Here is a 26,620-nt window from a genome sequence, read left to right as displayed (position 1 = left end):
AAAATTGCATTCTCACCTTCTGCCTGCAGCTCCGGGCAGCCGTCCTGCAGTGGGTGTGAAGGGGGTGTGAGTCAGACCTGCCCCCTGATTGGCTCAGCGCTGAGCCAATCAGAGGCATGCCTCACTCACACCCATTCATGAATTCATGAATGGATGTGAGTCAGACCTGCCCCTGATTGGCTCAGCGCTGAGAGGCAGCAGTCACTCACCCATTCATGAATTCATGAATGGGTGTGTGAGTGAAACCGGCCTCTGATTGGTCAGGCTGTGACTAATCAGAGCAGATCATTCAGCAGGCGGGGATTTTAAAGCCCCGCCGGCTGAATAGTGCCGAGAAGCAGTTCAGGAGAACTGACAGCGGCCGCGGCTGGACTCTGGCTGCAGCGGAAAGGTGAGTATACAATTTTTTTTTATTTTAACACATTTTAGCATGAATTGCAGGGAAGGGTTTATATATTTAACCCCTTTCCGACAATTAACCCCGCGCACGCCGGCAGCCCATTGCTTTCAATGGAGCGGCTGTATTGCCGCTCCATTGAATTCAATGGGCAAACATCGTTCTTCTCTGCCACAGCTGTTACAGCTGTGACAGAGAAGAATGATTTGTCTTCTATATGTTCTCAATGGGGTCGGCGCTGCTGCCGCCGGCCCCATTGAGCGCATATACAGAAGCGAACAGGTATCGCAGATCGCAGATAGGTGCGATCTGCGATTTTTTTGTTCTATAATTTTTCGGACGAGCGCATAAAAAGCGCTCATGTGTCCGATACCATTGCGAAGCAATGGTTTTAAAAAATCGCCGGACGCATGCGCATGCGCAAATCGTGGCAAAAAACGCCCGTCTGACTAAGCCCAGAGGCTGGACAGATATCTGTCTGGGATGATTTAGTGAATCCTGCACTGAGCAGGGGGTTGGGGCAGATGACCCTGCAGGTCCCTTCCAACTCTACCATTCTATGATTCTATGGCATTGCTGTTAAGCAAGAGCTTTAGCTCAGGTTTCCGTATTCCTCCTCTCTCACTTGTCCCATTTAAAATTCAGAACCGCAAGTCTGCCTGTCAACATCCTGCGGTAGTTTTCGAAAAGTTAGCCAAGGAGTTGTCATTAGAATGGCAGGTCCTTTTAAGTCAATTAGTGTATAACGCGCAGGTCCTTTTAAGCTAATTAGTGTATAACTAATGGGCAGATTTGCCCTATTTCCCAGGGACATGGGCTAATACTCACATCCCCTGAGGACGCCAGAGATCTGGCGAAACATGTTGGGAGGTGTGACAAGGCAGTGTACAGAATGGCCTGCAGGGGGCTGTAAACAGGCCTTCTGTGTATTGGAAGGTGTGTTAAATCAGCAGGGACAGCTGATCGGGTATGTATCAAGGAGCTAAAATCTCCAGACACATTCAGTCCCTTGCTGGAAGCTAGAGTGAGAGGCTGCAGTGGTCCAAAATAAATAAGTGAATAGTTGCTCCAAGTTCATGAGAAACTTGAAAAGATATGAGCTTGCGCAAATGTTCTTTGGGAAGCCTGTCAGGCTGTGAATAGAAGACATGACGTGCAGTTAGAAAAAGAAATTGACAATTTGTCTCTACTTGGAAAAGATGCCAACAGACAAAGGCTACTGGTAGAAGAAACAGAGAGACTCGAGAGAGTGAAAGAGAGGATGCTCTTTCACCTTTTCAGCAAACTGAAAAGGTGAAAGAAACCTTGGAAAAAGCCAAGCATGCTTTGGAAAGTGAGTGTACTGGTATGATCTATGAGGTGAAGCTGCTATTGGAAGACAAGCATGACTCTGAATGTAAGAGAAACATGGTAGAGACACAGCTTCAAGAGCTACAAATAAAAATCACTGAAGGTGACATAGTACAGGCAGAGCTGTCAGAGAAGGTGAATAGACTGCATGTGGAATTGGAAGCTCAGATTGAATAGTCTCAAAAACTGGTGCGAGAAGAGACACGCCGGAGGCTTGGCCTTAGTACAAACCTGAAGAGAATGGAAGACGAGAGAAATATGTTTCTCAAGCAATTAGAGGTAGGTGCAGAAACGAAGAGAAACCTGTCTAAGCAGATCTCAACACTTCAAGCTCAGGTGTCAGATATGACAACGAAAATAAAGAATACTGCATGCTAAAATTATGTTAAAAAGCAGAAGGGGAAAAATTGGAAGAGAATTAGGAGCTACAAATCAACGGTATGAAGAAAAAGCAGCTGCTTATGATAAACCTGAGAAGTTTGAAACAATTCTTCAGCAGGAATTAGAAGATATTACTGTAGAGCTTGGTCACCATCCAAACTGGAGAAGAAACAGAAGATGTGTGAACAGAGACTTGCTGAAGAGAAAATCGGGTGTGTAAGATATGCCATTGAACGTGAGCGTGCTGAGGAAAGGCTTGCAAAAAAGAGACTGAAGTGCTAACCTTGACACGCATCGTGAAAGTGGCGTCATAGGAAAAAGCTGTGTTTCAAAGGTTCACTAAGAAGTTAAGCGTGAAGACAAAACACGGGGAATCGTTGTGTTGCTGAAAAGAAGGTTCGGAGACTAGAGAGATCTAGGACCCAGTTCAGACAGCAAGTAAAAGAAAAGATCGTGTCGAAGAATCTTAAAAATGAAATACAAGCAGTAAAGCATGCGAAATTATGCTTAGAATGTGACCTGGGCACTTCAGGTGAACAATTTGTAAAAAACTCAAAGTCTTGAAGGAAGAAATCGCCTCTGGAAACGATAGTAAAAACATTGAGAAGGTGAGGGCTGAACAACAGATGGAGGGTGAGCAATCCTCTGAAGTACAAGTGACCAAAGAGAAGGTAGTAGGAGAGGCCGCTGAAGCTGAAAGGGCCACTAAAGAAGCAGAGACTGAAAAAGAGGCCTCAGAAGTTGCAGGTGAAAAAACATGAAAAAAAGTTGCAGAGAGTAGCAAAACAATGTCAGCAGAGGCAGACTCCACACAAAGACCTGTAGAGAAGCAACTGAAGAACCAACAGCAGTTCAAGAATGAGAAAGATATTATTTCTACTTCTCTATCTAATTTTGTTGATAAAGAATGGGGAATTTTGTATGAAAGTTTTACTATTGCATTTGAGACAGAGGCAATACCCTTATTTGTAAACTAATTATACTGTACTAGCTGATATACCCGGCTTCGCCCGAGTTAATTTGGTACTGGTGTTTATCTGGTGTTCACATGGAAAATCTTATGAAGTCGTGGTTACTTTAGAGATACCGGGAAAAAATAAGTTCACCATTTTGCATGGTTCTTTGCGTTACCCAGGAAACACCATGTGGAGGTAACCATGCAACGTTTCCTTTATATAAAATGACATCGGGAAGTGAGAGAATTAGATTAGGTACGTAAAATTTGGACGCTAATTCTTTTGCGCTTAGAATTGAATAATCGAGTTGGGGCCCATTAACTTTTTCAATTTATGACATAATCAATGCTTGTGCCAAATTTCAAGTTTCTATGACATTGGGAAGTGAAAGAATTAGATTCCGTACGTAAAATTTGGACGCGAATTGTTCTGCGTTTAGAATTGAATAATCGAGTTGGGACCCATTAACTTTTCCTATTTATGACATAATCAATGCCTGTGCAAAATTTCATGTTTCTATGACATCGGGAAGAGAATTAGATTCCGTACGTAAAATGTGGACGCTAATTCTTTTGCGCTTAGAGATGAATAATCGAGTTGGGACCCATTAGCTTTTCCTATTTATGACATAATCAATGCGCGTGCCAAATTTCACGTTTCTATGACATCAGAAAGTGAGAAAATTACATTCCGTACATAAAATTTGGACGCTAATTCTTTTGCGCATAGAATTGAATTATCGAGTTGGGACCCATTAGCTTTTCCTATTTATGACATAATCAATGCTCGTGCCAAATTTCACGTTTCTATGACACCGGAAAGTGAGAAAAATATATTCTGTACGTAAAATTTGGACGCTACTACTTTTGCGCATAGAATTGAATAATCGAGTTGGGACCCATTAGCTTTTCCTATTTATGACATAATCAATGCTCCTGCCAAATTTCGAGTTTCTATGACACCGGGAAGTGAGAGAATTAGATTCCGTACGTAAAATGTGGACGCTAATTCTTTTGCGCTTAGAATTGAATAATCGAGTTGGGACCCATTAACTTTTCCTATTTATGACATAATCAATGCCCGTTCCAAATTTAACGTTTCTATGACACCGGAAAGTGAGAAAATTACATTCCGTACGTAAAATTTGGATACTAATTCTTTTGCGCATAGAATTGAATAATCGAGTTGGGACCCATTAGCTTTTCCTATTTATGACATAATCAATGCTCGTGCCAAATTTCATGTTTCTATGACATCGGAAAGTGAGAAATTAACATTCCGTACATAAAATTTGGACGCTAATTCTTTTGCGCATAGAATTGAATTATCGAGTTGGGACCCATTAGCTTTTCCTATTTATGACATAATCAATGCTCCTGCCAAATTTCAAGTTTCTTTGACACCGGGAAGTGAGAGAATTAGATTCTGTACGTAAAATTTGGACGCTAATTCTTTTGCGCATAGAATTGAATAATTGAGTTGGGACCTATTAACTTTTCCTATTTATGACATATTCAATGCCCGTGCCAAATTTTAAGTTTTTATGACATTAGGAAGTGAGAGATTTAGATTATGTACGTTAAATTTTGACGCTAATTCTTTTGCGCTAGAATTAAATAATCGAGTTGGGACCCAATTACTTTTCCTATTTTGGAGATAATCTATGCTTGTGCCAAAATTCATGTTTCTACGACATCGGGAAGTTGGAGAACTTTTGGCGAGTGAGTGAGTCAGTGAGGGCTTTCGTCTTTATATATATAGATGAAAATGTTGAAATATTTCTGTTTGTATGTTTTTGATCTGATGAAAACGACAATAAATAAGAGGTAAAAAAAAAAGAATGAGAAAGATGAGTTGCAGCAAGAGAAGCAGGGATTGAAAGGTGGCAGCTAGGAAAGTGGCAGTTATAGAACAGGAAGAGAATTGCAGCGATAGCCTGACACATAGAGAGATTCCTGAGTCCGGAGTTTTGACCCTGCACAGGTAAGAGCTGTGATTAGACCTACGGCCTTTATCAGAGGAACGGGAGATATGGAGCAATGTGGTGCACAGAGTGGCCTGCAGGGGGCTGTAAACAGGCCTCCTGTGTTTTGGAAGGTGTGCGTATTATGTTCCAGTATGTGTTTTCTGTGTGTGAAATAAACCTGGTGGAAGACAGAATTTGAAGTCATTCGGTGGTCCTGAGGCTTTATGTGTGTGCTCCGCCCCTGATCACATAATGGCGACATCATCTCAGGTCCTACAGCATATATCATACATAAGACTTTTTGACAGCTTTTATTGCATTTTTTCTTGGAGACGGGGTGACCAAAAAAAGTGCAATTTTGGCATGTTTTTTTTTTTCTGCTGACGTTCACCGTGCGGGGTAAATAATGTATTACTTTGATAGATCAGACTTTTATGGATGCAGCGATACCCAATATATATTTTTGTTTTATCATTTAGATTCTTTTATTATAACTATGGCAAAAGGTTTTTAAAAAAATTATTATTACCTTTTTATGTTTTCTAATAATTAGTAAAACTTTTAAAAACTTAATTGCCCTGCAGCCCACAGGTGAACCACACTGGCACCCTGGGCTCCCTTAGCACTGAAAACTGCACTGCATGTCATTGATAAATAATGATAGATACGAGAATGTAGACATTCAGAAATCAAAGCAAAAGCATAAAAGCAGTTACTATGGCAGAATAATATCACAGTATTGTATAGTAATAGAATATTCAACAATGGACACGTATTACAGAGCTGAGACACAGTAAAGAGTAAAAAAAGGAAATTAATAAGACTAATTATTTTTAATGTGAATAATATAATAACTTTTATTTCAATATAGTCAACATATTCTGCAGCATAAAATGAAATTACAATCTCAACTAGCAATGAAATGAAAGAGTAGGAGGTCTCTGACCACAATATCATGTGCAGATAGGGCAGACTTCTTGCAGATATTTTACACTGAAAATCCACAACAACTTACAGGTACCTGGGGCTTTCAAAATTGCACCCAATATGTAGCGGAAAGAATCCACACTGAGTTTCGAAACCGTAACAAAAACTATTAAAATCTAAACAAAACCACAGAAGTGATGGACAAAAGTCAACAGCAAGTGTCAGTGGTGTAACTGCAGGGCCGGCAGTCATGGGAGTCCCGGGGCCTCTCTGTAACAAGAGAACAGCAGTATTAGGAATGCCATGTGGCAGGTAGGGGTCCTTGATATAAAACTCCAATTCCAAAAAATGTTGGGACACTGTGTGAAATGTAAAGAAAAAAAATGCCATATTTTATTCACAATAGAACATATCAGAATGTGAAAGTGAGACATTTTTCCATTTCATTTTAAAAATGTACTAATTTAGAAATTGATGGCAGCAACATATCTGACAAAAGTTGAGACAGGGCCATGTCTACCATTGTGTAGCATCACCTCCATTTACAACATCGGTATAAAATGTCTGGGAAGTGAGACCAATTATTCGAGTTTTGTCAATTCAATTGCGGACGGCCCGTGGATCGGACGGCTTCCATTGACTTCAATGAAAGGCATCTGTGCGGGATCCGCACTGAAATGGAGCATGCTGCAATTTTTTTCTGGACCAAAAAGACCACAAATCAAATCTGCACGCTTTATTTCATTTGCGATATTCCATTATAGAAAAAATAAAAAGCTCTCTGCGCTCTTTCGGACCAGTAAACTATCGAGTCCCCTCCATACAGTGAAAAAGTATTCAGTTTAACCCAATGGCATAAGACAATACATGCAACACGTTTTGTCGTTTCAGGCGTCTTTTTCAAGCATGGAGATACAAAAGGCAAATCACTCATATATATATATATACAAATCTGTGTACTTACATTAAAGGTTACCGACGGCATGCTAGCTGTAATGGTGGAGGCGCCTTTCAGGTTAGGAAGGCTAGGTGGGAGAAACAGCATGTAACGCGTGCCCTGGAACGCAAGGTGTCTGAGTAGTGGCCCAACGTGCTTTCCATACTGGCGCAGTGACAACACCATCCAGCTTTATTGGTAAATATTCTTCATAGTGAAAACATATATCTTATTAAAAGAACATATAGTTTGGCTTTGCAAATTCAGTGCTCTAATACAATAAACACTTAACCCCTTGAGTGGCACGCCCGGAAATTTTCCGGGACGAGCTCCACTGCTCATAGTGACATAGCCCGGAAGATTTCCGGGCTATGTATCACTATGGGAGCTGCAGAGCACAATGCCACAAGCTGTGACAGTGTGCTCTGCCTGCACAGACCCACACAGAGCAGTGCAAGGGCTTTGAAAAACCAGCAGAAGATATTGCCGGCATATCGGCAATCTCCTGCTTTGTTTACAGGTTGCCATAGAGACCATCGGCTTGTCAGAAGCAAGCCAATGGTCTCTGTGACAGGGAGAGCTTGGTGCATGGCTGTGAGAGGACAGCTAGGTACCAGCTCTTACAGCAGAGATCAGAGAAAACCTCCGATCTCTGCTGTGTTAACCCTTTACATGCTGCAGTCTATGTGACTGCAGCATGTAAAGGGCTGTCACTGCAGCATGTAAAGGGCTGTCACCATCAGACCCCCGGAATGTGATCAGGGGGTCCTGATGGGTCCCTGTGGAAGTCCCCTATAGGGACCAAAAAAAACCAAAAAGTTTAAAAAAAAAAAAAAAGTTAAAAAATTATTTTAAAAAAAATTATAAAAACACTTGCCTCCCTTTACTTTGTAAAAAATCAAAAATACAATCACACATCCGTGTGGTATCCGTGCGTCGTAATGACCCAGAGAAGGAAGTTAATACATTATTTAACCCCTTAATGACATGGCCCCTTTTTTTCTTTTTTCCACATTTCTTTTTTTACTCCCTCCTGTTTAAAAAATCACAACTTGTCCCGCAAAAAACAAGCCCTTATATGGCCATGTCAATGGAAAAATGAAAAAGTTATGGCTCTTGAGACGCAACTGCAAAATTAGTTGAAATTCAATGATTAGACCATTTTAAAAAACCTGCCCTGGTGGACACGACAGGGTGGTAGGAAACCCGCCACTCAAGGGGTTAATAGGGATAAAAACAACATTATACATAAATCTATTGGGCACATAAAAAAGGCGCATCAAAAAATGCCTTACTTCTGAAAATTGCAATATACCACTGTTTATAGTTTTTTTTAAAGGGATCATAATCGTTCTTCTCACTGCTAACAAAGCTCTCTATATAAATACATAATAAAAATCCCCACATATATAATCATTCATTATAAAGACCAAAAAAGGCTAAATAATCAATAATATAGACACATAGATATGCCTTACTTCTTTTTAAGAAATAAAAAAATATCGCTATTTTTGGTTTTGGTTTTAATGGCTAAACTATTGTTATAGTCATACCCAGATTATATTAGTCACTACTAATAAGCATATATACCGTATATTCTGGCGTATAAGACGACCCCCCAACTGTTGCCTTATACGCCGGGAATAGTGTAGGAAAGAAAAAAAACAGTACCCACCTCCCACGGCGTTCTGCAGCGCTGCTGCAGGCTGTCGCTCCCTCCTCGTCGCCAACAGAGCATTGCTTTCTGGATGCAGGGCTTGAAATTCCTGCCTCCAGAAAGCTAATGCTGTGATTGGCTAACTCAGGCAGAGTCAGCCAATGAAAGCTGGCGCTGCGTTAGCCAATCACAGCCATTCAATGACATCATTGAATGGCTGTGACTGGCTAACTCAGGCGGCGTCAGCCAATCACAGCCATTCAATGATGTCATTGAATGGCTGTGATTGTCTGACGCCGCCTGAGTTAGCCAATCACAGCATTAGCTTTCTGGAGGCGGGGATTTCAAGCCCCGCATCCAGAAAATAATGCTCTGTAGGCGACGAGGAGGGAGCGACAGCCTGCAGCAGCACCGCAGAACGCTGTGTGAGGCGAGTACAGCTTTTTTTTTTTTTGGACACTGTATACCCGGCGTATAAGACGACCCCCGACTGCAGAGCAGATTTTTCGAGGTTAAAAGGTTGTCTTATACGCCGGAATATACGGTATATGTTATATATATACATACATACATGCAAAAAAAAATACATATATGTGATGTACATCCCATAAACCGTTCCCGTTCTCAAACCTTTTCTAATACCTCCGTAAGTCTACTCGGGCCAAGGTGTTAAAAAAATCACAGTTTGCAACACAGCCATATTAAGACTATTCTGAGAAGTGACCCTTTTTTAAATAAAAGTATTGTAGAAAATCCCATGTTTATTTTTCAAATAATATTTTTAGAATATTTAAGAATAAAGCTGGGCTGTGACGCTACTCGGACACCGCGCGTTCCAGGGCACGCATTACGTGCTGTTCCTCCCACCTAGCCTTCCGGAAGGCACCGCTGCCATAGCATACAGCATGCTGTCAGTAACTTTTAATGAAAGTACACAGATTTGTATATATACACGAGGGGTGACTGAAAAGTTCTTGGCCCACCCATGAAATACTTGTCCTAGCCGAATGTCAGTTTAGCAACTAATAATACATTCCTTTGCTAGGTTACATACCAAATTTGTGCTACCAAAATGGAAAAAGAGAGCAAGCGTGCAGTCATCCAATACCTGCTGGAAAAGGGCATGAGTGCACAGGAGATCCATAATGACATAATGGAAACATCCTATTCCACTGTGAAAAAATGGGTGGCGGAATTCAAGCGGGGCAACACCTCTGTCCAGGATGCACCTCGCAGTGGAAGACCGGTAACGGCCAGTACAGAGGAAAACGTCACTGCAATCCAGGATATCATCATGGCAGACCGGCATGTGACAGAACACTACATTGCTGAGAGAGTGGGCATATCTCACAATGCGTTGGACACATCATAAGAGTTGTACTTGACATGCACAAGGTCTCATGTGGATGGGTCCCAAGAATGTTGACAGCAGAAAACAAAACGCCAGAGACACGTCATGTCTGCCGAAAACTTGACCCTTTTTGAGGCAGATGCTGTGACAATTCTCAAATATTTTGCGACAATGAATGAAGCATGGATTTACCACTTTCAACCCGAAACCAAGGGTCAATCGAAACACTCCACCTCACCTACCCTCAAGAAGTTCAAGTCAGTCCCATCAGCTGGCAAGGTGATGGTATCTGTTTTTTGGGATTCAAGGGGTCTTATTTTGGCTAAATACCTCAAAAAAGGTGAAACAGTGAACGGAGCATATTATCCTGCTCAACCAATGCGTTTAAGGGAGGCCATCAAAGTGAAACGCGTCTGAATGTTGACAAAACGAGTGCTCTTTCATCAGGACAATGCACCCGCGCACACATCCGCCGTTGCGATGTCTGCCATCGAGTCCTATGACTTCGAACTGCTTCGGCACCCATCTCTTCCCTAAGCTCAAGAAACATCTAGCTGGAACCCATTTTCGATCAGATGATGACGTCATGGCTGCGGTGGAGGACTTTTTTGCCTTGCAGGAAGAAAGGTTCTACAAGGTGGATATAATGGGCCTGCAGCACCGGTGGCAAAAGTGTGTGGCCCTAAAAGGGGACTATGTTTAAAAGTAGCCATAAACATTTGGACCACTGACAACCTTTATTGAGTGGGCTGAGAACTTTTCAGTCACCCCTCGTATGTGCGATTTGTCTTTGTATCTTTTTTGCTTGAAAAAGATGCCTGAGAGCATCGAAACGCGTTGCATGTATTGACTTATGCCATTGGATTGAAGGGAATACTTTTTCACTATATCGAGGCGACTTGGTAGTTTACAGGTCCGAAAGAGTGCAGAGAGTTTTTTGGGTTTTTTTTTGTAATGGAATACCTCATTTTGTGCTGCTTTGTCTAAAGTTGGCATACACTTTCTTGCGGCTCTCCTGGGATTGCAGGATACGTATGGGGAATAGAGGAGCTACTGAATTGTAAGCTGATCGGGACTTAGAGGTGCTTGTGGAGTGTTCCTGAGGGTGAGTCTAGTTAAGTCTATTTAAATGGTTTAATAGACTTTTATACCCAAGATTGTGGAGCGCTGTCCTGAAGGTTTTTTCTTTATTTCATTTGTGGACGCTCATGTTTCTCTATGGGCGGCTTGATTTGTAGATCTACCGTGCGTGGCGCCGCAAATCAAACCCGCCCCAGGGCCTCAGGATGCAGGTGATCAAAAACTCTTGAGTGACTGCAAAAGACCTGCAGCAAGATTGGGTAGTAGCAGGCACTGAGGTGTGTATTTGCACAGAAAGACATATACTAAATGCTGAAGGCCTTCATGGCCGAACTCCAAAATGTACATCTCTATTGACCTAAAAGCACAAGAAAAGTCGGCTCCAATATGCTCAAAACCATATAAATAAGCCGCAGAAGTTTTAGGATTCCGCTCTGTGGAGCGATGAAATAGAACTGGAACTTTCCAGGCCTATAGGTCAGCACTATGTATAGAGGAAGAAGACTTAAGCATATGCTGAAAAGAACACCCTGCCTACAGTGAAGCATGGCGGTGGCTCGGTGATGCCCTGGGGCTGCTTTGCTTCCTGTAGCATTGGAAACCTGCAGCGTGTGGAGGGCAAGATGGATTCAATGAAGTATCAGGAAATCTTAGAAAATATTGTCATGCCTTCTGTGAGGAAGCTGTAGCTTGGGCATTACTGGACCCTCCCATCATGATGATGTGGTCAAGCGTCAGTACATCATCAAAGGGTGAGAATTACAGCACTCCAGGCATCATGCAATGGACTGTAGAGTAGGGAATTGGTGCAAAGGGGCTAATATATTACAATTAGTGACCATCCTGTATATATTAAATTGGCACGCCTTCATTTGGAGTCAGATAACGCCTTTAAGTTCAATAATATAATATCCAAAAAGCTCTTGTAGCAGCGGCTGCAGGTAGACAGGAATTACTTTTGACTCTACAGTTGTATTACGTGCCAAACGATCATTCGCCGCACTATATCTGTTACACGCTGAATGTCCGCTCGGCACCTTACACTATTTCTGCAGCTCATTACTTTTTATCAGCTGCTGAGCTATGTAAATAGCATAGGTTGTGCTTCCATAACTACACAGCACACAGTGATTTTCAAATTAAAAAATGCTATATCTGTATTTCTATTGTGGTAACTTGGGGGTTACTCACTTCTTGTACGCCATCTTACTTCACAAGATGGGTGGCAAAACACAAATATTATTAATAAGAATCTTTATTCACATAGCACCATCATATTCCGCAGCATTTACAAAACAAGGGGAACAAGAAAGAAAACCACAGTTACATCCAGTAATCATTTGATGGAAACAATAGGGGTGCGGGTCCTGCTCCAACCATCTTACATACTACAGATAATGGGATGATACAGAAGGTAAAGGGGCTGAAGATGTGCACGGTATGGGGAGGTGGAGAGTGAGGGATGTTATACACATAGATAATGGTCAAATTGAGCTGTATAGTGGCAAAAATCAGAATGACTACAGGGGGTGGCTGATTGCAGGGAGCATGTTATTAAGCAGGGGGTGGTTGATTGCAGTAGGACAGGGAGCATGTTATTAAGAGGGGTTTGGTTTAGGAGATGCGGTATGTGTTCCTGAAGAGGTGCGTTTTTAGAGCACGCATGAAGTTTTGTGTGTCACGGATTACCTGGACAGCTTTGGGTAGAGGACTGGTGCAGCTCTAAAGAAGTCTTGGCGGCGGGAATGTGAGGTTTGAATTAAAGGAGCACTTAATCTGATTTCATTAGCGTCGCGGAGGGCGCAGGCTGGGTGGTGAATTGAGCTCAATAACTTCACTTCAAGACCATAGCTTTAGAACATATCTGGATTCACTAGCCTTTTATTTCAGTTTCACGCTTATCACGAACATCACAGTGCCTATGCAATAACACCAACAGAGTCATTATCATACCCAACCAGGCTGTAAGTTTAGGGGCATCCTCACTGTCTGACTCGAGCCTTTACTGATCTGCATCGGACCTCGGGCTTGCAGCCCTCGTAGCTCTCCTGAGCTGTCTGTTTCCTTCAGCAGCGGTCTAGGAGAGTCCTCCCTATCCGACTCTGGGCCTTTTGCTGGTCCACACCTGACCTTGGGCCTGTAGCCCTTTCAGCTTTCGTGAGCTGTTTTCCTTCCGCCAGTAACGGTGTATCTCAAGGCTTTATCTCCTTCAACTACACCCCTACAGCTGTTCCAGCTAATTTAGCACACAGAATGCCTGATTTCACACCATCTGCTGGCCATTTTGTGAACTGCAGAACCACACTATACAGAAGATTTGGAGCAAAACAATTGTATATATTATTTATCAACTAGCTTACCCGTCGCGCGTTGCTGCGAAGACAGACAGACATACATTCGTTTTTATATATCTAGATAACCAATCACAGCGCAGCTTTTTTAGGTTACCTCAGTGGTATAATATATAACAACCAATCACAGCGCAGCTTTCATGTTACCTCAGCTTTATAATATATAACACCCAATCACAGGACAGCTTATATGTTACCTCAGCAGTATAAAATATAACAACCAATCACAGTGCAGCTTTCATGTTACGTCAGCGGTATAATATATAACAACCAATCACAGCGCAGCTTTCATGTTACGTCAGCAGTAAGAGAAATAACAACCAATCACAGCGCAACTTTTATTCTGCCTCAGCAATATAAAAAATAGCAACGAATCACAGCGCAGCATTCATTTTACCTCAGCGGTATAATATATAGCAACCAATCACAGCACAGCTTTTATTTTACCTCAGCATTTACCTCAGCATTCTCAATATCCAGGAATACGTTTGGCGGATGCATCATTTTGTAGTTGAACACGCATCCTGTTGCTCGTAATGCCTTTTGCTTTTGTGCTTGAGATGGAAATCAAACGATCTTTGTCTGGGGGGGCATAACTGTTGACGACGCTCGCACACGCGCGCGCCACCTATCGTAGGATAGATGTACTATGCCAGTAATCTTCCCAGGAATGTACTCAACAACTTCCCATTAACTTTTCCTATTTATGACATAATCAATGCGCGTGCCAAATTTCAAGTTTCTATTACATCGGGAAGCGAGAAAATTCGATTCCGTACGTAAAATTCGGACGCCAATTGTTTTGCGCTTAAAATTGAATAATCGAGTTGGGACCCATTAACTTTTCCTATGCATGACATAATCAATGCTCGTGTCAAATTTCGAGTTTCTATTACATTGGGAAGCGAGAGTATTCGATTCCGTACGTAAAATTTGGACGCTAATTCTTTTGCGCATAGAATTGAATAATCGAGTTGGGACCGATTAGCTTTTCCTATTTATGACATATTCAATGCTCGTGCCAAATTTTGAGTTTCTATGACATTGGGAAGCGAGAAAATTAGATTCCGTACGTAAAATTTGGACGCTAATTCTTTGGCGCATAGAATTGAATAATCGAGTTGGGACCCATTAGCGTTTCCTATTTGTGACATATTCAATGCTCGTGCCAAATTTCAAGTTTCTATGTGAGAAAATTACATTCCGTACGTAAAATTTGGACGCTAATTCTTTTGCGCATAGAATTGAATAATCGAGTTGGGACCGATTAGCTTTTCCTATTTATGACATATTCAATGCTCGTGCCAAATTGAGTTTCTATGACATTGGGAAGCGAGAAAATTAGATTCCGTACGTAAAATTTGGACGCTAATTCTTTGGCGCATAGAATTGAATAATCGAGTTGGGACCCATTAGCGTTTCCTATTTGTGACATATTCAATGCTCGTGCCAAATTTCAAGTTTCTATGTGAGAAAATTACATTCCGTACGTAAAATTTGGACGCTAATTCTTTTGCGCATTGAATTGAATAATCGAGTTGGGACCCATTAGCTTTTCCTATTTAGGACATAATCAATGCTCGTGCCAAATTTCACGTTTCTATTACATTGGGAAGCGAGAGAATTCGATTCCGCGTGTAAAATTTGGACGCTAATTCTTTGGCGCATAGAATTGAATAATCGAGTTGGGACCGATTAGCGTTTCCTATTTATGACATATTCAATGCCCGTGCCAAATTTCACGTTTCTATGACATTGGGATGCGAGAAAATTAGATTCCGTACGTAAAATTTGGACGCTAATTCTTTGGCGCTTACAATTGAAAAATCGAGTTGGGACCCATTAGCTTTTCCTATTTATGACATAATCAATGCTCGTGCCAAATTTCATGTTTCTACGACATTGGGAAGTGAGAGAATTAGTGGCAGTGATGGAAATCGAACGATCTACGTGGGGGGGGGGGGGCGTAACTGTCGACGATGCTCGCACGTGCGCCATTTATCGTAGGATAGTTGTACTATGCCTATAATCTTCCCAGGAGTTTACTCAACAACTTCCCAAAGTTTCATGGCGATCAGATGAATGGTGTAGTAGCGCATAAAGGACAAACAGACAGACAGACACACAGACAGACACACATTCAATTTTATATATATAGAAGATAACTGTATAAAATAACTCAGCTCAGATCATTTGACCTAAAAACGACAAGACATGGAAAGGCGTAGATTCACATTTCATATCACAGAAACATATTCCTTTTCCAGTAACAGTCGTCCCTTCATGTAAGAAATTCCCATTTTTACCTGTTTCCAGTGCATCAGTTACAGTATCTGCCAGCATTACTCGCAAATTGACATCCACATGGAGGAAAGCAGTAACAGTAGTGTTAACCACCATGAACACAAAGAAAATGCTGCAGAGTCGTAATCTGTAAATCAAGTAAAGACACAAGTGACATAACTGTGGAGCAGGTTGTAATACTTTCACCTCTTCAGTTTTATCTGACCTGTTTTTCATGCATATCAGTAGATCACTTAGATAGTTTAAAAAGACAATGTTCCATCAAGCTCAGCCTTCTTTGATTCATTATATAATTACTTGCTAGACTATAGCCCTTAAACCTTTTTTAAAACCCGTCTTTATCTCTGCCTTCAGAGCCGAGTCTGCTCCATACATGGCAGGTATCTGCTGTCTGTGACAGCTGACATCCGGCTGCATCAGCCGTGATCCGTGATAAACTGCAATTGTGGATGTTAAACATTAAGATTAGAGATGAGCGAACGTACTCGGTAAGGGCGATTTCGCAATCGAGCACCACAATTTTCGAGTACTTCACTACTCGGGCAAAAAGTACTCGGGTGCGCCGGGGGGCGGGGAGAGGCGTGGCGGCGTGGGGGGTAGCAGCGGGGAACAGGGGGGAGCCCTCTCTCTCCTCCCCCCACTCCCCGCTGCAACCACCCGCGCCGCCACGGCGACCCCCGAATTTTTTCGCCCGAGTACGGAAGTACTCGAAAATCGCAGTATTCGGGCGAAAAAGGGGCGTGGCCGAGCATGTTCGCTCATCTCTAATTAAGATGCTTCGGTCAATTCTGACACCAGCATTTAACCCCTTGAGCGGCGGGTTTCTTACCCCCCTGTCAGACCCACCAGGGCAGGATTTTTAAATGGGCCAATCATTTATTTCAACTAATTTTCCAGTTGCGTTCCAAGAGCCATAACCTTTTCATTTTTCCATTGACACAGCAATAAAAAAATTTGTAGGAAGTTTGGGGGGAAAAAAAAGAAATTCTGCCATTTGTTTTTTAGATTTCACTTTTACAGCGTTCAGCGAGCAGAATAAATAATGTGATAACATTATTCTCTGAGTCAACATGATTCCGGCGATACCAAGTTTATACAGTTTTTTTTATATTTTACTATTTTTGTACATTTAAAACATTTGTTTTTTTAAAGGTTTGCTTTTGTGTCGCCACTTTCCAAGAGCCGTATTAATGTTTTTTTCCATTGCCAGAGCTCTAGAAGGCCTTGTTTTTTTGCGGGATGAACTCTAGTCTTCAGTTTTAGGAACATGTAAAATTTTGATCGCTTTTTATTGCATTTTTTCTACGGACAAGATTAACAAAATCTGTAATTCTGGCATGTTTTTTTATTTTTCACTGCATTCTCTGAGCAGTATAAATAATATATTGAAGTCATTCTACTGGCCAATACGATTATGCCAATACCAAATTGTAATAGTAATAAAAGTTTAAATCACCCTCCTTTTGCTATATATCTATAATAAAAAAATCTAAATTATAAAAAAAATAATATTTGGTATCGCCGCATACGTAAAAGTCCAATCTATCAAAGTAAAGCACGGTGAACGTAGTCCAAAAAAAATAAAGAATGCCAGAAATGCACTTTCAGTCACCCTGTCTCCCAGAAAAAAATGCAATATAAAACGACCAAAAAGTTGGATGTATTCCGAATTGGTACTAATGTAAACTACAGGACATCCCACAAAAAATGAGCCCTTGCTCAACTACATTCACAGAAAAATAAAAAAAAAATACAAGTACTACCCAAAAAACCCCCCAAAACTATACAAGTTTGGTATCATAGTAATCGTACTGTCCCATAGAATAAGGTTATCATGTCATCTTTGTTACAGATTGTGCGCCGTAGAAACAAGACGCACTGAAAGATGGCGGAATGTCGATTTTTCATTTTACTCCACTTAGAATTTTGTAAACTTTTTTCAGTACATTATATGGTACTTTATATAGCACCATTGAAAAATACAGCTCGTCCCGCAAAAAACAAGCCGTCGTACAGCGACGTCGATAGATAAATAAAAGTTATGATTTTTTAAAAGGGGAGAGGAAAAAACGAAAAGGGGGGGGGGCATCATTAAGGGGTTAAATAATGTACTAATTTCCTTCTCTGGCTCATTAGGAACACAGGGATACCACATGTGTAATTTGTTTTTTAATTTTTTACAAAGTAAAAGGAGAAAAGTGTTTATTTTATGTTTTTTTACTAGTTTTTTTTTTAAGTTTAACATTTTTGTCTCTTTAGGCGACTTCCACAGAGACCCATCAGGACCCCATGATCACATTGCGGGGGTCCGATGGTGTCAGCCCTTTACATGCCACGGTCGCATAGACCGCGGCATGTAAATGATTAAACAGCAGAGATCTGAGGTTTTCTCCATTCTCTGCTGTATTAGAGCTTGTGCCCGGCTATCCTCTGACAGAGGGAGACCCCTCCCTCTGTCAGTCCTTTACATGCTGCGGTCGCATAGATTGTGGCATGTAAAGGGTTAACACAGCAGAGATCGGAGGTTTTCTTCATTCTCTGCTGTGTAAAAGCTGGTGCCTGGCTATCCTCTGACAGCTGATCACCAGGTCTCCCTGCCACAGAGACCATTGCCGGCGATAGTCTCCGTGGCAACCTGTAAACAAAGCAGTGCAGGAGTTTAAAAAAAAAGAAGCGAGAGGTTGCTGGCAGATCAGTAATATCTTCCTGCTTCTTTTTTTAAAGTCCTGCACTGTTCTCTGTGGGACTGTGCAGGCAGAGTACACTACCACAGCTTATGGAATTGTGCTCTGCAGGTCCCATAGTGAAACATAGCCCGCAAAGCCTCTGGGCTATATCACCATGGGCAGCGGAGCTCGTCCCGGAAAATTTCCAGGCGTGCCACTCAAGGGGTTAAATGGCCCAGAAGAGGGAGGGAGCTCCCTCCATCACCGGAATGACTCACCTGCAACAAAATCACAGGTAACTGTTCAGTCAACATGGCAGCTTGGGCCTTGTTAAGCCCCCCAGGGCAGCCATGTTTGTTTGCCTATTAAGCCCTACCTGAAGTATTGCAGTAAGTTGTAAAAACAATCAAATGTTTGCTAGTTTAGGTTCCCAATGAGGACTAAAAAAAAAGGTAAGGTTTTCCTAATAATTACAATTAAAAAAAATCAAAGTTAAAAAACCCCTTTCCAAATTTTATGGTTCAAAAGTATTTTATTAAAGAACTGTAGACTACAATGGGAAATGGTTTTAAATTTAAACATGTTTTACAGCAGAATAATACATTTCTTTTTTTCTAACTCAACCTGATTAATTCTTGTGTTGTAATCTATATAAACAGTCATAGGAAAACTAGGTCTGCGCTCACAGCAGATGCACTCTAACATTAACTATGTCAATCGGGAAGGGATAACGAGGAGGGAGGGTTAGGGGGATAGGAAAGGGGTATGCCCTACAGCCAAAAAGCCCTATTCTACTTAAGTGGAGAATAAGGTAGATTTCGTGTTTATGGATTTACAACATGATGAAAACCACGTGTTCCTATTTTAACCCAAAAAAATTAAAGCAAAAAATAACTAGGCATTGTCATATCTATAAAAGTCTAATCAATTAATAATATGCATCAGTTATCCCACACAATGAACACTCTATGAAAAAAACACACAGTGCCAGAATTGTTTTTTTCCGTTCACCCCATCTCCAAGATATTTTATAAAACTTGATCAAAAAATTTGTATGTATCCAAAAATGGCCCCAATAGAAACTAGAGGTTTTGCAAGAAATAAGTCTTCATAAAACCCTATTGACAGAAATTATTATTTTTTTCTTCAAGTAATACAATAACCCCCCAAAAACACAACTATAGACATTTGACATTGCAGTAATTGTACTGTGTGATTGTTCTCAGTAGGAGAAACCAAGTAATCTTGTAGATATGATACCTTTTAATGACTAACAAAAATACATGATGTTATAGCAAGCTTTCGAACCTACGCAGAGTTCTTCCTCAAGCATAATAGAACAGATCTAACACACAAAAAGAAACTTATCCACGCAATGTAAGGGGCTACAAAGCCTGCTCACAAATACTGACCTCGGACAGGATACAAATCCCCTCATAAATAAAGGTGGTGGCAGCGATAAATGGTGCAAATTTTTTTTCTTTCTCCATTCCCAATACAGGTGATGTTTTGACCCCCGGCGGTCTTTGTCAAGCTCCACAAAGACCGCAGGAGGTCGAAACGTCATTTTTTTTAGTCACGGACACAACACACAACATATGAGAGTTATTTTTTTGTATACAGTCTTTATTTTTCATTATGGTAAAAAAGGGGGGGGGGGGATTACAACAAAGGTAGGCGTAGAATCAATAGGTAATCACATTGTAAATCATTCAGTTCTATAAACAAACAAGAGCAATGACAGTTCTGTTGAAAATACAGTAAGTAGTATCAGAAAAAGGATACAAATAATAAAGCATTCATGAAGCGTGATCAAATAGTGAGATTAAATTGTAAGTCCCAACTTCACAGAAGAATTTGGGAATATAAGTTTATAACCACCTTTGATAGTATCAGAAACTGGAATTAATCTCAGTGTTTTTTTTGTTTTACATCCGTGGAGGATATGAGAAACCCAGAGCAGAGGTAACATGCTGGCCTACTGACCCTCTAACATCTAGAGACCATAAAACTTTCACATTCCTTGTCACTGAACTAATTAAGTATTTACTGTTATCCCTTTCTGGTATTTATCAAAGTGCTATTAATCACAATTTGTCTGTGCCCTATATTATCCTCTTCTGGAATTCGCTTTAAACTAAGCATACCATGTTTGTGCCCTCCCATTTGATCATGTGTATATGTTTTCATATAAATAAGTCTTCAGATCTGTTCCATTATGCCTGAGGAAGGACCAGCGTAGGTTCGAGAGCTCGCTATCATGCACTTTTTTGATTTTTGTGCGATGCGATTTTAACATTAGAAAGTTCCATTGAAAAAACGCAGTGATATCGCAGCGTTAAAAAATACGCTAGTGGGTAAAAGCCCTAAGAAGGTGAATAAAAGCACAGGGCAGGCTAGACAGGTCCGGGTAGTGGGAGATTCAGTTAGTAAAGAGACAGACAGGGCAATCTGCCACTGTTAAAATCGCATCGCACAAAAATCACAAGTATGTGCTTTTGCGATTTTTGTGTGATGCAATTTTAACATTAGAAAGTCTCATTGAAAAAAATGTAGCGATATTGCAGCATTAAAAAAACGCTAGTGGGTAAAAGCCCTTACTGAGCAGACATCCTGCTAGCGGTCAGAGGCCATGTTGTGCTGTAGCAGTGTTAATCCTGTAATGGCATCCCTCTTATTTGCCAACAGTGAAAACTTATTGTGATGTGCCAGTTCAGAACTAGCCTCCCTGAATCACTTCCCTTTACCCTTCCTTCTGTCACCCAGCTAGCTGCCTGATTCTCCTGCACATGCATGCTACCATTCACCCCCACATCTACCCCAGCAAGTGCCTGCTCAGTGAGCAGCAAACCCCCTTCCATGGTGCCAATGGATTTCAGTGTCACAAGCTGTGCATTTAGATCCAGGATCTGGGCTTCCAAATGTGCAACATGCTCACAGTTCGTACAGCAGTATGCACCCTCAATTTGCTGTTCAAGGACTGCATACATGGCTCAAGACGTAAACTGGATGGCACTATTAATCATGGAACACACTGTAAATGGGGATTGTACAGATTGATTATATATATGTGAAATGTTTACATAAATAAACAGTAAATAACTAAGTTACTCTTCCACAGTCTCTGAATCCTAAGTCACTAATACAAAGTCACACACTTAAAGGGGTTCTGACATGAAAAAAAAAAAAATTGTACTCACCTTGCCTGGCCTGGCCTGGCCTGATCGCCAGGCATGTCCCCTCCAGCCGGCATCTTCTTCTGTGCCTTTAAAGCAGAGCAGGAGCGGTCAAAAAGACCGCTTCCTGCTCTGGTCCGTCCGTCAGACACTTCCGAGGTCAACGGACGGACCGCCACAGCAAGCACGTCACAAGCAGTGCTTGCTGTGGGCGGCCCGTCCGTCCTGGCTGAACTCCGGAGTGCTGAGCATGCGCAGTGGAGACGCGGCCCGTCCTGACTCCTGTCAGAGGGCACCTCTCCACTGCGCATGCGCGCGATCCCGGATCGGCACGGCTGCTGGAGGAAGAAGACTGCCTGCCGGGAGGCAAACTAGCACTTTCTGCTTAGGTTAAGCAGCGCTGCTGATTAGAGCCACCTGATTGGCTCTTCGGCACCACGTGACTGCACAGCGTGCACCAATCAGGTGGCTCTAGTCAGGCTGCTTAACCTAAGCAGAAAGTGCTAATATGCTGCCAGGAGATGACCCCCCCCCATGCCAACAACAGGAGAACAGGTAAGTATAAGATTTTTATGCTTTAGCAGCCATTAACCAATGGGTTCCCTGGGTCCATTAGGCAGACCAGGGAACAATGGCTGCTTTTGTGTCAGAACCCCTTTAAGACACAACAAACTTAAAAGACAGTACAGCAGTTAAGGGCCATTTACACGGGAAGATTATTGCGCAACATTTATTAAAAAGAACAAATTTGCATGATAATCATCGCATCTAAATGCACAGCCACTGTGCACTATTCTTCTACAGTTCGTCGATTGCTCACTTTCAACCAGCATGAAAATCATTGCTGGATCATTGATATGCTTGTCTAAATGCTCTGCATGAGCGCTAACAAGCAAGCAGTGATTCTAGAGCTCGTGCAGTCGTTTAGACAACTGTCATCCTATTAGAATGCAGCCACGCACACTCACTTAGAAGAGGAACAGATTCGCTACAGATAAGAGCTATATAAATCAAAACCTGTTTGGAATGGACATAAAAAGTTCCACTGATGCAATTTATTACACCCTGATTGAGTAACCCAGTCCATAATTACTCACCCGTGCAAAGCAATGGAGACTGAAAACCACAAGCAGACTATATGTAACAAAACATAGTATGCTAGGCTGAAAAAAAGACAAATGTCCATCCATTTCAGCCTGTTTCTACTCCCCTTGTTGATCCAGAGGAAGGCAAAAAACCTTCAATGAGGCAGAAGTCAATTTCCCCCATTTTGGGGGAAACAAAAATTCCTTCACGACTCCATAATGGCAGTCAGAATAATCGCTGGATCAACGTTTCAAAGTTCCTACCTGACTCCAAACAGGCAGTCGGAAGATACCTGGATCGACAACCCTTCTGGTTATTTAATGTCTATAACCTGTAATATCATAGCGCTCTAAAAAGACATCTAGTCCCCTCTTAAACACCTCTATGGATTTTGCCATTACCACGTCCTCAGGCAAAGAGTTCCACAGTCTCACTGCTCTTACAGTAAAGAACCCCCTTCTGTGTTGGTGATAAAACCATAGTTATTTGGATGCCCCTTAGCTGTCTTTTTTCTAGGGTGCATAATCCCAATTTTGATAGCCTCTCTGGTTATTCCAGCCCTCTTATTCAGTTTATTAATTTAGTTGCTTGTCTTTGAACCCCTCTCAAGCAACGCAATTTATTTCCTGAGCACTGGTGCCCAGAACTGTACACAGTATTTCATGTGGGGCCTGACAACTGTCTTATATAGTGGAAGTATAATGTTCTTGTCCCTTCGCTCCTATACCTCTTTTACCCCAAGACTTTATTTGCATTTGCAGCAGCTGACTGGCATTGATTGCTCCAGTTTAGTCTTCAATCCACTAGTACCCCAGGTCTTTTTCCATCTCACTTTCCCCTAGCAGTACCCCATTTAGTGTATATTGGTGACATCCGTTTCTCCTGCCCATGTGCATAACCTTACATTTATCAACATTGAACTTCATTTGCCATTTTTCTACCCAAGCCCCCAGTTTATCTAGGTCCTCTTGTAGCCGCACATTGTCCTCCGTTGTATTAATTATCTTGTATAATTTTGTCTCATCTGCAAATATTGATATTTTGCTGTGCAGCCCCTCTATCAGGTCATTGATAAATATATTGAACAGAATGGGGCCCAACACTGAACCCTGTGGCACCCCGCTAGCGATGGTGGCCCAATCAGAGTATTACCATTTATTACTACCCTCTGCTTTCTATCTCCAAGCCAATTCTTTACCGAGATACACACATTTTCGCCCAGACCGAGCTGTCTGATTTTATATATTAACTAGAGATGAGCGAACATGTCCGTTACGGACACATCCGCACCCGGACACCGGCTTTGCCGAACACTGCAGTGTTCGCGCGTAAAGGTCCGGGTGCCGCCGGGGGGCGGGGAGATGCGCGGCGGCGCGGGCGGCAGTAGCGGGGAACAGGGGGGAGCCCTCTCTCTCCCCCCCACTCCCCGCCGCACCCCCCCGCGCTGCCACGGCGGCCCCCGAACTTTTTCGCCCGAACACTGAAGTGTTCGCAAAGTTCGGTGTTCGGGCGAAAAAGGGGCGGGGCCGAACGTGTTCGCTCATCTCTAATATTAACCTATTATGCAACATGGTGTCAAATGCTTTAGAAAAATCCAGATATACAAGATCAATCTCCCAGGTCCAGCCTAGAACAAGTTGGTTTGACATAATTGACCCCTTATGAACTAGTGCTGATGAGGAGTTATACCGTTGTTTTCCTTGAAGTATTCTAGGATAGTGTCTCTCAGAAACCCCTTGAATATTTTTTCAATTATTAAAGTGAGACTTACCGGCCCGTAGTTACCAGGCTCCCTTCTTGACCTATTTTTGTACATAGGAACCACATTGGCAATGCGCCAATCCAGTGATACAGAGTGCTTAAACATAAGAAATAGCAGTCTGTCTACCACCTCACTTAGTTTCCTTAGAAACATTGGGTGTATTCCATCTGGGCCCAGCAATCTGTCGATTTTAATCTTTTTGAGCAGACTCTGCACTTCCTCCTTTGTTAGGCATTGTTCAGCAGCTGAAAGACTGAGCAAATACATTCAATTGGAATGCATTTCACTCATCTTTCAAAAGACTGCATAATGTTCTCCTCACAGCATGTTTACACTAGCCAGGAGGAGAACAATGGAATGTTCTAGCAGCTGTTTGTTTAACCCCTTAGTGACGAAGCCTGTTTGCGCCTTAGTGACGGAGCCAAATTTTGGAAATCTGACATGCGTCATTCAACATAGCATAACTCCGTAAAGGCTTTACATATCCAAGTGAATCTGACATTGTTTTTTCGCCACATGTTGTACTTCATATAGTTGGAAAAAATAGACGGATAGTATTTATGAATATTTATTAAAAGTGCCAATATTGGGAAAATTTTGAAAAAATTGTCATTTTTTCACATTTTCAACTGTAATTACGCAAATATGTGCAAACATACCGTACAAATTTTTGCTAAGGTATATATTTCAATCTGTTTACTTTATTCTGAATGCACATTTGAAAAACTTTTGTGTTTTTTTTAACCATTTAGAGGACGTACAAATTTAACATTACTTTTCAGCATTTTGAGAAACACTTTGTTTTCCTGCACCACCGCAAGATTGCAAAGGCTCATAGGTGTCAGAATGATAGCTACCCCCACAAATGACCCCATTTTAAAAACTACACCCCTTAATGTATCTACTGAGGGGTGTCATGAGTATTTTGACCCCATAGTTTTTATTCAGGAGTTAATGCAATTTAGAAGAGAAAAAATAAAAAGTCACAGTTTTGCAAATATGTCATTTTAAAGACATATTTTTTTTCTATATTGCACATGAGAATAAGGAGTGACACCCCAAAATGGATACCCCTGTTTGTCCTGTTTTCAGAAACATACCCATTGTGGCCCTAATCTTATGTCTCGATGCACAACGGGGCCCAAAATGAAAGGAGTAGTCGGTGGCTTTCAGAGCAGAAAATTTCCTTGAAGGCTTTTCGGCCCCATATCACACTTGTAGAGCTCTTGAGTGGCCAAAACCATTGAGGACCCCCACAAATGACCCCATTTTGAAAACTAGACCCCATAACGAATTTATCTAGGGGTGTACTGACCATTTTGACCCCACAGTTTTTGAATGAATTCAAGCAAAGCAGAAAGAAAAAATTGGGATTTTCATTTTTTTGGCAATTCTGTCATTTTAAAAGCAGATTTTTTTCTTCAGCACACATATAAAAGAAGACTTGAACCCCAAAATAGATACCCCTGTTTGTCCCGTGTTCAGAAACATACCCATTGTGGCCCTAATTTTATGTCTCGATGCACAACGGGGCCCTAAATGAAAGGAGTAGTCGGTGGCTTTCAGAACAGAAATTTAGCTTGAAGGCTCTTTAGGCCCCATATCACACTTGTAGAGCTCTTGAGCGACCAAAACCATTGAGGACCCGCACAAATGACCCCATTTTGAAAACTAGACCCCTTAACGGATTTATCTAGGGGTGTACTGACCATTTTGACCCCACAATTTTTGAATGAATTCAAGCAAAGCAGAAAGAAAAAATTGGGATTTTCATTTTTTTGGCAATTCTGTCATTTAAAAAGCAGATTTTTTTCTTCAGCACACATATAAAAGACTTGCACCCCAAAATAGATACCCCTGTTTGTCCCGTGTTCAGGAACATACCCATTGTGGCCCTAATTTTATGTCTCGATGCACAACGGGGCCCTAAATGAAAGGAGTAGTCGGTGGCTTTCAGAACAGAAATTTAGCTTGAAGGCTCTTTAGGCCCCATATCACACTTGTAGAGCTCTTGAGCGACCAAAACCATTGAGGACCCGCACAAATGACCCCATTTTGAAAACTAGACCCCTTAACGGATTTATCTAGGGGTGTACTGACCATTTTGACCCCACAATTTTTGAATGAATTCAAGCAAAGCAGAAAGAAAAAATTGGGATTTTCATTTTTTTGGCAATTCTGTCATTTAAAAAGCAGATTTTTTTCTTCAGCACACATATAAAAGACTTGCACCCCAAAATAGATACCCCTGTTTGTCCCGTGTTCAGGAACAT

At 41.6% G+C, this 26,620-nt stretch overlaps 1 protein-coding gene across 1 annotated transcript in view; it reads right to left on the bottom strand.

Moving 5' to 3' along the window:
* Positions 1 to 15,537: 15,537 nt before the first annotated feature.
* Positions 15,538 to 26,620, bottom strand: part of LOC136610189 (zinc metalloproteinase-disintegrin-like MTP4) — a 72,805-nt gene continuing 61,722 nt past the window's right edge. Inside the window, exons 22-24 of the mRNA XM_066589431.1 lie at positions 19,990 to 20,041; positions 15,660 to 15,784; positions 15,538 to 15,551 (exon numbers count right to left, since the gene is read on the bottom strand). Of these exons, the coding sequence (XP_066445528.1) occupies positions 15,538 to 15,551; positions 15,660 to 15,784; positions 19,990 to 20,041 (191 nt within the window). The remainder of the gene's footprint in view (positions 15,552 to 15,659; positions 15,785 to 19,989; positions 20,042 to 26,620) is intronic.

The sequence above is a fragment of the Eleutherodactylus coqui genome, chromosome 2, assembly GCF_035609145.1.
Source record: "Eleutherodactylus coqui strain aEleCoq1 chromosome 2, aEleCoq1.hap1, whole genome shotgun sequence".
NCBI classification, from domain to species: domain Eukaryota; kingdom Metazoa; phylum Chordata; class Amphibia; order Anura; family Eleutherodactylidae; genus Eleutherodactylus; species Eleutherodactylus coqui.
Note: the sequence above shows the minus strand (reverse complement) of the source record. Positions and strands in the feature narration are given on the sequence as shown.